The sequence below is a fragment of the Trachypithecus francoisi genome, unplaced genomic scaffold (genome assembly GCF_009764315.1).
Source record: "Trachypithecus francoisi isolate TF-2019V2 unplaced genomic scaffold, Tfra_2.0 Lachesis_group11, whole genome shotgun sequence".
In the NCBI taxonomy this organism is placed as follows: Eukaryota; Metazoa; Chordata; class Mammalia; order Primates; family Cercopithecidae; genus Trachypithecus; species Trachypithecus francoisi.
In genome coordinates, this window is record NW_022681456.1 from 82,644,849 (window position 1) to 82,661,175 (window position 16,327).

Here is a 16,327-nt window from a genome sequence, read left to right on the forward strand (position 1 = left end):
AGAATGTCTCCCAGGAAAAACATGCAGAATGCAAGGCCATTATCAACTGTACTGATGCTGCTTTAGAATGGTGGACAAAATGAATGGAAGAGAAAGAGGAGATGTGGTAAAGTCAGTCTTATGTACAAATATTCTCACCTGGAATTACAGAGATAGTTTTCAAAGCTCGGAGAACCCTGAATGTTCTCAGCGCTGAGACATTGCCCAGGTCCACAAACTCTGTCACATATCTGTAGTAAGGGAGGTCACACACAGACACAAGTGACAAACACAGACACAAACACAAACACCAAAGGAAAAAACAAAACCACAACAAAACAAAAAGTACAATACGTCACGTCAGGGCCCTATCCCAACACCTAACACCAACCCCGGACCATCTTACCTGGGATTACCGAAATAGTTTTCAAAGCCCTCAGTACCCTGAAAGTGCGTAGAGCTGAAACATTGCCTAGGTTTACAAACTCTGTTATATACCTGCAGAATCAAACCAAAGTTAACTTGTAATGGTACCACTGGGCGAGGGTTTGAGAATGGGGGGAAGAAAGGGTCTTATACACAAGCTATGATTTCATTTTTTTTCCTTGAAAAAGAAAAGTTTCAAAATACAAATATTTAAGGAACATTTGTTTTTAATTGGGCAAGAAGAATTCGAAAGTATATTGGAAAGAACTGATGGAACCAGGAAGTTCTTGGGATTTACTCCTTTAATCAGCATAGTAATGTGCTGATCCCAATCAGAACAGCTTTACTGTCAGCCCATTCACATTTTTTAGTAAAAAGGAAGGCCAGGAGGTATCAAAGACTTATGTCCCCAGGTTTTGTGAACAATTTCTTAGGAGAGAGAGACAAATTTCTGCAGCACCCACAAAAACAAATCTATATTAAAGTAACTCCCTAGTTGACAATAGCAACATTGACTAAATGTCTGTATATATGACTTATTCAAGAGTTGTAATCATATGATTGTAGTCATGTCTATAAATGAAGTTTTGGCCTGTGACATACAAAAGCAGGGCTCAGGAAAATCCAAATCATGGGATCAGAGCAAATATTGTGTTAAGTGCTCATTTTAATTACAAGCTCTGTGCCTAGCAAGGACACCTAAAAATTTTAAATGAACACCAATATGTATCCATAATGCTAGAAAGTTAAGACATTGCCTTTATATAATAGAAAGTCAGTTTCAGTGTCAAGTATTCAATGCATATCATTTATTCACATTTTACAGTTGAAATACATCTTTCCACCAGATGCTCAGATCAATACATATTCAAATGCACTCTTTCTTACACATCATGCATACACGCAAAACCTATACACCACCCCTGCTACACTCTCAAACCACAAAATGTTTTCCCAACCTGAAAATAAGAATAATACATAGCCTGCTATAACTCATCTATCATCAGCTAAGTTTCCCAAAGATACATTTTTATTGCTAAAACAACACAAATGAGCAAGAGCAGTAACATACCAATGTGGAGTTACACTGATCTTGAGCAATAGTTCGAAATTCTGGTTAGTAACTCTTCAGGAAGTGCCAGTTTGGATACCTTGGCTCATGTTTTGACTCTAAAATGTGCTCTGAAGTCTGCAACACCTGGCCAGCCTCATTATATTACATACAGTAAGACATACCCAGGAAACTCATTTTCTTTTTTTTTTTTTTTTTTTTTTGAGACGGAGTCTCGCTCTGTCACCCAGGCTGGAGTGCAGTGGCCGGATCTCAGCTCACTGCAAGCTCCGCCTCCCGGGTTCACGCCATTCTCCTGCCTCAGCCTCCCGAGTAGCTGGGACTACAGGCGCCCGCCACCTCGCCCGGCTAATTTTTTGTATTTTTAGTAGAGACGGGGTTTCACCGTGTTAGCCAGGATGGTCTCGATCTCCTGACCTCGTGATCCACCCGTCTCGGCCTCCCAAAGTGCTGGGATTACAGGCTTGAGCCACCGGGAAACTCATTTTCAGCTGAAAGTCTACAACTAAAAAATTTCAAGTCTTCACAGAGGCCTTGTAATGATAGGTGTGCATACCTGGATCAACGTTACAAGGAGAAATAAAATATGAGAGAGTATCAATGGGAAATCACCTCCTCCTTTCTCTCCCAGCTGTAAAGCCTCTGCTTGCCTTCTCCCACATAAACACATTATCATCGCCTGAACCACAAGAGGCCCTCACAGGCAAGAAGCATAAACATAAGCCCATAGGGCCATACATGGTTATCCATTAATTCCTCATACAGCTGTGTCCACAAATGCACACTTACAAACAGACCCAGGAGTACAACTCTACACACAGAATCACACCCAGAACACCAGTAAAGTAAGGGGAGAACTTACGCCATCATGATGACACTGAAATCTAACCAGTTCCATGGATCCCGTAAAAAGGTAAAGCCATCTATGCAGAAACCTCTTGCAATGATTTTCACTAGTGATTCAAATGTATAAATCCCTGTGAACGTGTACCTGTCAAAGAAATGAATAGCTTGAGGTAATTTCTGGACAGAAACTTTAAATGAACCTTTTAAGTTAGGACTTGACTGAAGTGTCGCTTCAACTAAGAGAGACAAAACAGAAAGGGCACAGCCAATGCAGCAGGAAGGAAGCGATGAGGAGAAAGAAATGCTTTGAATGAAACTTATTGAAATGCACAAACCAAGACTTTTGGAATGTTGTATTGGGTCCTGAATTGTATTCCAAGGAAGTAGCTGTGCTGCTATCTAGTACATGATCATTTTGAAGCAAGCAAGGAGGCCCCCCAGAGCTGTTTTTAACTTTAGAGAAATCAAAAAACAGGGAAACCTAAAATGGGAGAAAACAGCATCACCAGGAACTGAGGATACAAGATGGTGATGGGGCTGCAGGGCAGTGGCAATGCCTGGCACAGGAAAGGGTGAAGGGCAGTAAATTCCAGAGCATACTCTGTCTTCCTAGAGTTGACTTTTAGGGAGGGCTATTTCCTACATTCCACACGTACTTTCAGCCTTCTCTGTGAAATAAAGAGAGGCAATAACTAATTTTTTTTTCTCCTTTATGGGTAAACTGTGGCAAAGCAAGATTCAGTGACTAAAAATCTTTAAAACAAACAAGCACACAAATAAATGAGTTACTTACTCCACATTCTTCGACCAGTCAGGAGGGTTACTAAAAGTCATGAATACACAGTTGGTCAAAATAGTGCACATAATGATCATGCTAAATACTGTAGAGAGGAGTCAAGGGGCAATATCAAAATCTGGCCTGCCTTTTATTTTCTCAAAAAACAAACACATTTCCATTCGGTATCAGATCTAAATCAATAACCTGAAAGGAGATGAAGCACAGAAGAGAAAAACACAAGGTGACAATGAAAACTGTGGTCACCACCATAAACACAGAATGCCACTGTGAACTGTGGATGGATGGGGCAGGAGGGATATTCTCCTTCTTTCAAAAGGGCCATCATTGTTCTACCCCCTTTGGATGAAACACGTTCCCCTCTAACCACTTTTCAGCTCAACTATGGACTAAGCCTCTAAATATTTTTTGCACTTAGTACAATACCTTTGCATTTTCTCAACCAAAGTTGTCAGATAAGAAAATCAATTAAATCTATATGACTAGGTATTCATTTATTGGTAAGTTAATTACCTTACATAGCTAGTTATTTGGGAATCTACTTGCAATGGTTCACTTTTTTTCCATATAGTTGTTCTTTTTTAAGAGACAAGGTCTCTCTATGTTGTCTGGGCTGGTCTTGAACCCCTGGGCTCAAGTGATCACTTGAGGATCCTATGTCCTCAGCCTTCTAAAGTGCTAGGATTACAAGCCTGAACCACCACACCCAGCCTTCCCTACTCCTTCTAAAGGGCTGAATTGTCTTTGGGGGCAAGGTATCAGCCCATACAGCCCATATGTGTCGAATATGTCCAATGTGGGAAACCAACTGCAGCATGTTAGGTAAAGATTTCAAGGACATCTGCACCACCACACTTCTGAAGATTAGGTAGTAGAGCAAAATCCATTCTGAAAGTGTCCAGGAATGTTTACGGATAGCAAACCATACTGCCATTTCAGTTCCACCCAGAATTTTTCTCAGGCCTTTCTGTTCTTGTCTCTGAGAAAAATTAAGCTATTTTAGGTCAGCACAAGTTACTCAAACTCTAATTGTCACTTAACAGGCCTGGGAGCTATATCCCACTTGCCACTAATTCACTCTTTCTTGTTAATGGCATTCACTATCTTTATTCTACCAGTGGAGTTTTAAAAAGAGAAAATATTTCTTACAGCTGGATTTCTTTTTCTCCATTACAGCTGGATTTGTCTTCATGCTTTTTGGAACCAGAAGAGAAAAAACACTCCATCTTCTGATCCAACAGAAAGGAAGAAGTCCATTGTGAATTATTTATTTCCTTATAAACCTTTGGGTTTCAGAAGTGTGTTGCTTATAAACTACAGATTTCACAACCACATTGCTAAATTCTTAAGAGTTAATAAAATGTGGCAAAAGCTTACTAAACCAATTCACCAAGGTGCCACGGCTGGTTCCTTCATCCTACTTGGAGGACACAATAATCTTTGAAGCATGGGACTACATGCTGTTAAATACCAACCAGCCATGGAAGTTTCAAGTCACCATGCAACATCGCTAAATCCATCAAATAATTTTTCATTTGCCACATGCACTCTCCTATGTTAATAAGGTGCAACTCAGGCCACTTGAATAAACTGGCATTTTTTTATTTAAGGCGAGTAAAAATACCAGAAAAAAAATTCTATTTATCCTACAATCTGCATCTAAACCTCTTATAACAAGGAGGTTATTTCATCTGAGAACTATCTCATTTTCTAAACTCACTGCTCAAAAAATCTTTTAAAAATTCAAAGCTGGACGGGTACGGTGGCTCACGCCTGTAATCCCAGCACTTTGGGAGGCTGAGGCGGGCGGATCACGAGGTCAGGAGATCGAGACCATCCTGGCCAACACGGTGAAACCCTGTCTCTACTAAAAATACAAAAAAAGTAGCAGGGTGTGGTGGCGGGCACCGGTAGCCCCAGCTACTCGGGAGGCTAAGGCAGGAGAATGGCGTGAACCCAGGAGGCGGGGCCTGCAGTGAGCAGAGATCGTGCCACTGCACTCCAGCCTGGGCAACAGAGTGAGACTCCGTCTCAAAAAAAAAAAAAAATTCAAAGCTGATTTCTAAAGCATTCATCCAACTATTTGTAACTCAAGAAGTACTTTTAAAACCCTCTAATATTGGCTTGTAATATATTAAGCTGAATAGTTGGCCACAGAATGAAATCACTGAAGTCTGAGCACTAAATAAAATTAAGACTTCAACAAAGGTTATTTTAATTTGTCCGTACAATGATACCAACAAAATTTCAGACTCCCACAATATCATCCTAAGGAAAAAAAATAATAATTTTCTGAAGCTCAGCTTGGGATGTGGCAGGAGTTCACTCTTAAACCTCTGACTGATGGGCTAGTTAACTACACTATCAGTAAAAAACTTAACATATACTCCAGTTGTCAAATATTGGAAAGGTAAACAAGCAACCATGCAATTGCACTCACTCCACATTTGCAGAAAAGGATATGAATGTATCAAAATTTTAATAGCTATTCTTCTTATCAGGTTAAAAGGACTTAAAATGTACAAGGCAGGCGTGGCACTAAATCTGAAGAGAGTTTTCCCTCTGTTTAATACTACAAAGGTCTGTGGAGAAAGAAAAAGAGAGAAATTATTAAATGAGTCACCACATGAAACAATGATATCTAAGTAAGGAATACATAAACTCAAAAGTCTTTAATAATTTTTACTTCCCAACTTGGTTTTTAAACAAGCAACCTTAACATAATATATCTCCCTCTGCCCCACCTCCCTCCCTCTGCCCTGCCCAGATTATAATACAAATAGCTGGCACAATCTTGGCAGTTTTACAGAATAAATTTGTTTCTTTCAGAAACAGGCCATTTGAATCATACCTAAGCTTCTATGCCAGCTCTGTACACGATACTGAAGTTCATTAATTTAGGATTCATTCACTCAACAAATATTGATTGGACACCTACTATGTGCCAGACAATGTTCTAAGTGCTTGGGAACAGTCAGTGAATAAGATAGTCCTGGCCCGAAGAGTTTATATTCTAGTGGGAAAGACAGACAATAAATAGAAACCGTAATGAATGAGTAAATCATATGGACTGTGCTACACAGAAGATGATGAGTGCTATGGGAAAAGGAGAAAGAAGAAAAGGGAGAGGAAGATCAAGAATGCTGGAGTCAGGGGATGGGTGAATGAAGAGGCAACAGTTTTAAAGGAGGTGGTCAGATTAAGCCTATTGAAAAGAGAGATTTCAGCAAAGACTGGAAGGAAGTGAGAAATGTTCTTCATTCAATCAATATTTACTTACCACTATTCAATCTGCTTTATCTGACTTTCAAGAGCCCCCAATATCAGCCTTGCCAAAATAATTAAATCATATTTCCCAGCATGAATTTTCCTATCTAGCCAAACTAGCTCATGTCCTCAGAACAGGTTCTTGTAATTCATAACGTTGGCCTTTGTTTATATGGCTCATTCTATTCTACCCAGAATGCCTCGTCTTCTGAACTCAATTGAATTAAAATATTTTTGAGCATCTAGTCTGTGCCAAGCATTGTGCTAATTACCAGGACACAACACTGAATAAAACTGTACTTTTAGGGAAGACACGTATGTGAGCTAGTAATTATGATGCAGGGTAAGTACAAAGTTCAATAACAAAAATATGCATAATGTATGAGAGGCAGCAGGAGGGTGAGATTTTTTTCCCCCTTGGCTGGGAAATAAAAAAGAGAGTGAGCTGCGAAGTGCACAAAGGAAGGTAACTAATATTTGGAAGGGGGTTTAAAGGATAAACAAGAATTAAGAAAAATTAATTGGGCAGATTTAGGGGGAAGGGATGGAAAGGTAAGGGAACAAAAATCACATGTCTGAAAGCATAGTAGCATGTAGCTGCAGTTTTTTTTCAGAGAACTGACCAGTAATTTACTGTCAATGGAGAATAAAATAGGGAAGAGGGAGAGCAGACTGTGGAGAGAGATGCAAGGGCCTACGAGACTGCAAGTTCCTAAGGAGACAGGCCAGTGGCAGACACACAGTCCTAACATCTCACCCTGTGAGTGAAAGAGCAAATGGCCAAATGCTAGTCATTTTAAGTAGTTTTTCATTTTTAAATTTTGGAGCAATGCATGATCATGATTTTTTTTTAAAAGAAAAAAGGAACATAAGACCAAGTTCCATCTCATTACCCAATGACAACCTTTGATACCAGTTTTTTTGTATATCCTTCTAGAAATTTTCTGCGTAAATAAAACCATACATCTACGTCCTTAAAAAGTCTCTCTCACATGGGATTGTTCCATAAATACTCTTCTGTACCTTGCATTAAAAAATGAACCCCCACAAAGAAGAGCCCAGGACCAGATGGTTTTGCTGATGAATTCTACCAAATGTTTAAAGAATTAAACAAACTCTCCCATAAAATAGAAGAGAATAGAACATTTCTAAACTCATTCTAAAGGCCAGTATTACCTTGATACAAAACCAAAGACGTCATAAGAAAACTCTATACTAACATCCTTTATGAATATAGACACAGAGAGCCTTAACAAAAATGCCAGCAAACCAAATCCAGTAGCATATAAAAAGTGGGATTTATCCCAGAAATGCGAAGATAGTTTAGCATTTGAAAATCAACCAATGCAATGCAACATATTAATAAAGGAGAAAAAATATCACACAATCATCTTGATAGATGCAGAAAAAATCATTTGACAAAATTCAACCTTTCATAATAAAAGCACTCAACAAACTAGCAACAGAGGTCTTTCTTTACCTGATTTATGAAAAGTCATTTATGAAAAGTTCCCACCTTTTTTTTTTTTTTTTAACCTTTATCCCCTACAATTAGGCTTTTGTTCTTTGAGGGCAGGAACCAATCTTATGCTTCCCTCCACAGTTCCAATACAATGATCAGCCTATGTACTCCCAATACACAGTTATTAGTGGATTTTTTTTAAAGTTCTTTTCTTATCTTCTATTCTTTCCTTTCCTAATCTACCAGAGTCATGTCATTCTCTTCCCAGTGGAAAAGTATTGAGCTAGATTCATTCTACAAATGCCCACTATGCCAGCCCTAGTGTTTGACATTGTACTGCAGTGTACATTGTACTGGAGTATACTGGTTCTGGTGGGATATGCTGCAGAAAAAGCCTAATCCTAAAAGCAAGGGGAAGTAGGAGACATAGGGTTCACCTGAAACAAACACATCAAGGACTGAGCTATGGCTCTTCCATATCTTGGCTTCTCAAAGAAACAAACAGCCCAGGGCTTCCCCCAAACCCCTTCTCTGAAGTACTTGTACCCCTCTGTGTTTCTATAGCAACTCCCTCTATGAAAATAGCCTTTTAAATAACCTCCTCATTCAACCTCATGAAGTTCCCATGAGGTATGGGTGAAGGAGGAATTATTATCCTCTGTACATTTTACAAAAGCTCAGGAGAAGAACACCACCCATCAAAGGTCATGCAACAAAGAGCAGCATGTTATGCCAAGCTTCGAGCCTCTCAACAGCTTCTACTGTGCCAGATTGGGAGGCAATTTAGTGTCAACATGGCAGAGAATGAAGCTGGTGTGGGGGATGAATTCTCTGGTGAATGAGAAATTTGAGTGCCCAGGGTAGGTAGGGCAGCTAAGCAACAACGAAAGAAGCACTGGCTCATGCCCCAAGACCCAAAAACCACCAGGCCAGGCCTTTACAAAATCACCTACAAAACCTCTCATTAGAGACAGGCAACAGGATTTTTATTTTTTTATTATTATTTTTTGAGACAGAGTTTTGCTTTCGTTGCCCAGGTTGGAGTGTAATGGCGCAATCTCGGCTCACTGCAACCTCCGCCTCCCGGATTCAAGCAATTTTCCTGCTTCAGCCTCCCCAGTACTTGGGATTACAGGTGCCTGCCACTGTGCCTGGCTAATTTTTTTGTATTTTTAGTAGAGACAGTGTTTCACCATGTTGTCCAGCTTTGTCTTGAACTCCTGACCTCGGATGATCCGCCTGCCTCAGCCTCCCAAAGTGCTGGGATTACAGGCGTGAGCCACCGTGCCCGGCAGGATTTTTAAAAGTAATGTACTCTATACTTTCCATTTCTCTTGTCTCTTGGTTTGGTCATGACGGAAATATAGGTCTAGAGGTAGTATGGAGGGTATTTCCTATCACTGACTCAGTGCCGGCAGTGCTTGGCATACAGCAGGTGCTTAATTAATGTCTGTTGACTGGTTCATGACCAAATGCTTATGTTGTTTTAGGTGAGGGAAAAGGAGAAGAAGAAAAACAAAAGGAAGCCATTAGGAACTGGAAACTGTTATACCTTGGTTGAAGAAAAACTAGGAGGTAGTAGGATTCTGAATTAGGACCAGTCATGAGCTGTCAAGTGGGAGACTGATGATTCCGTGAGAAACTAAGCATCTTTAGTGAATTCAAAAACTATGATTTTGTAAGCAGAAGGCTTTACTAAGGACATTTGATGTGTGAAATAGAAATTTCCTAATTAATTTGAGTACTGAATGTTGTACTTAAAATGAAATTCATTCACCATCACCCCTTTCTAAATATTTACACCTTATATCTTCATCAAGTATAAAAAGAGTTCTCTATTAACAAAAATAAACATCTAGCACACTAAACTGAAATGAAGATAAATCTCCCATACTTTAGTAGGAAATTGTATTACAATAAAACATGTTTTATTATTGAAGTAATTAGATTTACAGATTATTTGCATGCAGTTTTTCACAAATAGATCTCATCTGAAAAGTAAGATAGTCCACCTGTAATCCCAGAACTTTGGGAGGTCGAGGTGAGTGGATCATGAGGTCAGGAGTTCAAGACCAGCCTGACCAATATGGTGAAACCCCATCTCTACTAAAAATACAAAAATTAGCCGGACATGGTGGCGTGCGCCTGTAGTCTCGGCTACCCTGAAGGCTGAGGCAGGAGAATTGCTTGAACTCAGGAGGTGGACGTTGCAGTGAGCCAAGATCGCACTACTGCCCTCCAGCCTGGGCGAAAGAGCGAGACTCCATCTCAAAAAAAAAAAAGCAAGATAGTCTTCGGACAAACACAAGTACTCAAAGCTTAGGAATTTCCCTTTTAATACTGGGGCTTGCAGTGGTTACACGAGAAAGAGATAAGTAATATACCTGGCACCAGCAAGCTTTTTCTGAAAGGGGGCAGGCAGTCAATGCTGCAGGCTTTGTAGGCCGTACAGTATCTGTTAAAACAACTTACTCGTATAACTGTGGTGTAAAAGTAGCCATAGACAACATGCAACCCAACAAGAGTGGCTGCGTTTCAGTAAAACTTTATGGGCACAGATACTTAAATTTCATATCATTTTCACACATCCAACCATTTAAGAATGTAAACTACTCTTAGCTTGTGGGCCATACAAAAACAGATGGCAAAGCTGATCTGCCCCAGGGGATACACTTATACTAGTTCCTAACTAAGGCCAGACTGACTGCATAAGAATCATCTGACTAGCTTTCTATTTTGTCTTATTTTTTATATTTATTTTTTGTAGAGACAGGGTCTTGTTATGTTGTCCAGGCTGGTCTCAAACTCCTGGCCTAATGCAGTCCTCCTGCATTGACCTCCCAAAGTGCTGGGATTATGATTACAGCTGTGAGTCACTGCACCTGAGCTGAGCAGCTGCTTTTTTGTTTTGTTTTGTTTTGAGATGGAGTCTGCTCTGCCGCCTAGGCTGGATAGGCTGGGGTGCACTGGCGTGATCTCTGCTCACTGAAAGCTCTGCCTCCCGAGTTCATGCCATTGTCCTGCCTCAGCCTCCCAGGTAGCTGGGACTACAGACGCCCGCCACCACGACTGGCTAATTTTTGTATTTTTAGTAGAGACAGGGTTTTACCGTGTTAGCCAGGATGGTCTCGATCTCCTGACCTCGTGATCCACCTGCCTCAGCCTCCCAAAGTGCTGGGATTACAGGTGTGAGCCACTGTGCTCGGCCTGGGCTGAGTAGCTTTTTAAAAAACAGAAAGTCATAAATCCCTTTTCCAGGGGTTCTATTAAATAAGTGTGCAGAGGAATCCAGGAATCCAGGAATCTGTGCTCACCAGATTTGTGGAACCCCTAGATCATCTCTCAGGTCATGTGCTAAAACATTTGTGTTCTCCTTCTTCACCTGCCTCTACCTAACTGTATGGCCTGGGTGGGCCACTGCATGTCTCTAGATCTCATTTTCCTCCTCTATAAAATAAGAGAGAGGGCTGCCTGATGGGCACAGGCAGGTCCTTTCCAGCACCGATATCTGTAATTCTATGATTTAGAAAATTCACAGAGCATCCAGGATTAAGTGCAACAAAGCAGCAAACCATAAATTTGAGGGGAGAGGCTATTATTATTATCCTTGTAGAACTCTCTTGAATTAGTTATTCTGCTTCCTTATGTTGAAGTCTGTCAAGTCCAAGGTCAACTGTGCTTGATAGTACCATACTTACGTCAGCAGGGGGGAGCATAGAGCAGCCCCAAGGCAGAACTGCATCACACAATGCCTTTTCCCTGCACTATCTCCCCTACTTCTATCACCTGTTGTCAGGAGAACAGTGAATATGGGAAAATGGAAAGGAATAACTGGTGATGGGTTGACTCTGAAATATGTATATATATACACACACACACATACACATATATACATATACACATGTGTATATATATATTAATGTTTCACATGGCTGATTAAACCTTTGTAATCATTGTTAAACTTAAACTGCTGGTGGGAATCCAGAAAAGGACATTTGTCATCTCTTGTTCAACACTATGCTCCAACGCCAGATCCTTCAAAGCCCAGATGCAGTGGAAAGGACAGCAAGCTTTGGATTTTTACAATGCTTCTTAAACAACAACCACTTGGTGCCCATGAAGTCCAATAATATTTTACCTAATCTGTCTTAAATTAGATCTTTGTGAAGTAAATGAGTTAAAAGGGAAATTGAAATTGGATTGCGGTTACTGCCCAAGGGGAAATATCGGTTTACAACAACAGCCACTGAATGTGTTTCAGCACAAGGCCCATTAAGAGCGCTAGAACAGTTCTTAACAAGTTATGGCATGGAGTATTAATAAATGTGTCATGCTGGCATAAAACGAGCCTTCTGAAAAGCACAGGCTTTTCATTTCTAATTAGCAATGTGGGGCTTGGAGCACACAATGTAGGAGCATTGCCATTGTTAACTCAGGGTAAGCTATCTTCTCTTTGGGGCCTGCTATTAGGGGAAGGAACATTGTGCATGGCCAGGTAGAGCACATTCATATACATACCAAACAAATCCTAGCATACCGCAGATGCAAAACAATAAACACACACAGTCATCACAGTACTGCAGTACAGCTAGTTTATTAGCATGTCTCCACCCCTACCCACTGAAATAATTTTTTTAGCCACACAAGTATAAATTAAAAAAACAAAAAGGATGGGCTCACATCTGTAATCCTGTAATCCCAGCACTCTTGGAGGCCAAGATGGGAAGATTGCTTGAGCCCAGGAGTTCGAGATCAGCCTGGGCAACATGGCAAAACTCTATCTCTACAAAAAAATTAAAAAATTTTGCTGGGAGTGGTGGCATGTGCCTGTAGACCCAGCTTACTCAGGAAGCTGAGGCGGGAAGGTCGTTTGAGCCTAGGAGGTTGAGGCTGCAGTGAGCTGTGATCACGCCTCTGCTCTCCAGCCTGGGAAACAGAGCAGGACCCTGTTTCAATAAAATAAAACAATAAAGGATGCATACATATGAAAAGACTTTATACAGAAGAGTACTCAATGCAGGGGTGGAGCATATCATAGAAGAGAACGCTTCTTCAAGAAATATTTATTATCCAGCTCCTGGTTTGCTGGGAAACACATGGCCCAGGAGAGTAGCTCTTCACTCAACCAATTCTCCCCATCCTGAGAGGTCAACATCTCCATTAGGGCAAAGGTAACCTGCAGGCCATCTGATGAGCTTCATAATGAACACCTAGGGGCTCAGAGATTGAGCTAAATAAACAAGAGGGCAGCTGGGAACCTTTGAGTCTATCTGACTATAACTATTATTGGCAATGACTACGACTGTCCCTAGATCTTAACTGTTTTGATCTCTGGGACTAACTGGTCCTCTCATTTTTAGCCAACTTCTCTGGCCTTAAATTCTTGTCTGCCTAAACAAAATATATGTACTTCATTCCCCCAGACCTATGCATCTCTTCTGAACTAGGCAACTGGCCAGTTGTTCATTAATCAACAGCAATTTGGCATTTATTTATGAGTATACACACAGCCAATATAGCAAGCAACAAATAAGTGTCTTTTCAAAATTTCCCTGTTTTAATAAGGGAAAATACAATGCAGAATCTAAACAGATTCTATATCAGGCTAGGAAGCTGTTCAGAAACAAATGACCTGTTATGTAAAAATGACTACGCCATGTTGAAAAGAATCCTGATTTATGCTAATCTGCCTAGTGAATTCCTCAAGTAAAATTACAATATAGGTTATATTATATGGCCCTAGTGTGTCCCAGGAAAGGCTCCAGCAAAGGCATAACTCGAATGCATTTCCAGAGTACCCATGTCGTGGTGCTATCCAGCTCCCCTTAGAAATACTAAACCAAACCAGGACATAAGGACACCAGCAAAATTTTTCCCTAGGCATGTACTCCTGTTTGAGCTGCATGACTATTTAGAATTATCATTTTCCACGCCTCTATTCCACTATACTGAGAACTGAGCAAAAGAGACCTCTAAATCCCATATTTAAAAAATTCCTTCTTAGTGACTGATAATTTTACCTATGAGTCTATTTGAAGAAATAATAACATTCAACATTTATTAAGTATTTACTGAGTGGCAGGCAGGCACCCTACTAAGATACTTTATATAATAATTGTCTCACAACTACTCTATGAGGTAAGTAGTATTTTACAGATGATAAAATTGAGGCAGGAGGTTAAGTAACTTGCCCACAACACAGCTATTACGTGGTGAAATTTAGCATTAAACTGAGGCAATCTAACTAGAAAGCCTATATTCTTAATTATCATAGCATACTACAATTTTAAAAAGCTTCAAGACTATTACTCAAATCTAACTATTCGTTTCACAAACAAAAAACCAAGCACAGAATGCTCTGCCTAAACTAAGGTCACAGCACTAGTGAGCAGGAGAAGGGCGGGGGAGTTGCCAGGGACTAGACCTCCTGTCTTGCTTCTAGTTCTAAACTCTTTTTACCGCACCAGGCCATCTGGTCCAACCCTCAGATCAATGAACGAATCTCCTCTACTTAATAGCTTTAACTGTTGCAAAAAGGAACCCCCTGCATGTGCTTCAGAGGTCACAGCAGCTGTTTACGGTCTTTTCTCCAAGTTCAGTTTGATGAAGATAATGCTAGCACCATATCTGCCTGTGGTTTTAGTTTTCCAGGTGCTTCTGCATACACTTCTTCATTTGCTTTGACCTTGTAACCCCATGCTCTCCAACCCACATTTGGAGTAGCTGCCACCCTTCCTGCTCACATCACAGGAATCTGGTCACAGGAAGCCATACCTGGCAGAACAGCAGCACTGTGCACCTGCTTCAATGCTGAGCCAGCACAAGGCTGCTCCCCAGGGCAGGGCAGGTCTGACCCTCCTCCATGGCCATTCTTCCTTGTTGTCCTTCAATATAAATTTGACTTTGATCGCTTTCTCCTTTAACCTCTTAAGGTGCACAGACTACAGCTGCTCTAAGCAAGAGCAAAATGCAGGCTTATTATGTAAAGCATGTTAACACCTCTATTTACTGAATTCATATTCTAGAATCTATTCTCACTCTCCTCTCTCTTAGAAAGCAAGAAAGCACAGTGGTTTACAGGCTTTGAGGCCAGAAAGACCTGGATTCAATACCCAGTTCTGTTGCTCATTAGCTGTCATGATCTTAGGGAACTCATGTTAAGGTTGCTAAGGCTCAGTTTTCTTATTGATAAAGTGGGTGCCATCAATCACTATTCCAATTTTATCAGGTTGCTATCAAGATTAAATGAAGGGTCATAAGGAGTCCTTAATACAGTGGCTGGTACAGAACAGGCTCTCGTTAAATGTGGTTATGATGCCGCCGCTGCTATCACACAATACTGCCACTCCTTCAGCTCTTTGGCTGCAAACATGGGGTGGCCTTTAGAAGACAAGAAGGGGCTGGCCAGGCGCGGTGGCTCACACCTGTAATCCCATCATTTTGGGAGGCTGAGGTGGGTGGATCACCTGAGGTCAGGAGTTCCAGACCAGCCTGGCCAACATGGCGAAACCCTGTCTCTACTAAAAATACAAAAAAATTAGCTGGGCGTAGTGGTGTGTAGGCCTGCAATCCCAGCTACTCGGGAGGCTGAGGCAGGAGAAGCGCTTGAACGTGGGAGATGGAGGTTGCAGTGAGCCGAGATTGTGCCACTGCACTCCAGCCTGGGCGACAGAGCAAGGCTCTCTCAAAAAAAAAAAAAAAAAAAAAAAAAAAAGAAGAGGAAGAAGACAAGAAGGGGCTAATATTTCTGTTAATTTGGACCCACACACTTGGCACAAGCCAGCAGGACACTTGTGCACAAGAATCCAGACCAAGGCTGCCCTAGCTCAAAATGGGTCCCAAAGGTTATTTCCGACCTGGGAACTCTGGAAGTGAGAGAAAACAAAACCCCTCAGGATGCACTCATTGGCTCCAACTGCCTCCAGGCTTTATCTCCTGTCTTACCAAACCACACTCTATGCTTCAGTCACAACTACACTCACTATTTTAAACAAACCTGTGTCATGTCTCTCAGCCTTTATATGCACTATTCCTCATACCTGAACTACTCTCTCATCTCTTCTCTGACAGGTGAATTTTTTTTTTAACCATACTTTAATATTTAAAGGTCCAGGTCAAAGATCACATCCTTTATGAAGACAGCCCCATTCAACTCTCTTCAATAGAATTGTCCTTCCCCCCTGTGTGTCCCTATAACACTTGTACTTACTTCTATTAGAGCAGTTAACACAGAATATTGTTATTGAGGTTTACATACCAGTATCTCTCACTGGACCCTGAGATCCATGAAGGGGAGGGATTTTCTTCCATCTACTATGATTTTCTCAGCTTAGCAAGCAGAGTACATAATGTGATGCCTATCTGGCACAAGGTAGAGAGTTTATACATGCTTGTTGAATGTATGAATCTCTTCATAAAGAAATACTACAGCTAAAATCACCTAACCTTTAACTATATCCAACTTTCTTCTGGGTGCCCA

The 16,327-nt window shown here is 40.9% G+C and overlaps 1 protein-coding gene across 6 annotated transcripts in view; it reads right to left on the reverse strand.

The window, feature by feature from the left end:
- The window catches only part of SCN8A (sodium voltage-gated channel alpha subunit 8), a 216,724-nt gene that overhangs the window by 119,341 nt on the left and 81,056 nt on the right, over positions 1–16,327 (reverse strand). For 4 of the 6 annotated variants that reach the window (XM_033222020.1, XM_033222025.1, XM_033222023.1 and 1 more), the window contains exons 3-6: positions 5,583–5,701; positions 3,117–3,206; positions 2,340–2,468; positions 139–230 (exon numbers count right to left, since the gene is read on the reverse strand). In XM_033222020.1, coding sequence (XP_033077911.1) covers positions 139–230; positions 2,340–2,468; positions 3,117–3,206; positions 5,583–5,701 — 430 coding nt within the window. Of the gene's footprint in view, positions 1–138; positions 231–385; positions 478–2,339; positions 2,469–3,116; positions 3,207–5,582; positions 5,702–16,327 lie in introns of all 6 variants that reach the window. The other 2 variants (XM_033222024.1, XM_033222022.1) reach the window with 1 other exon arrangement.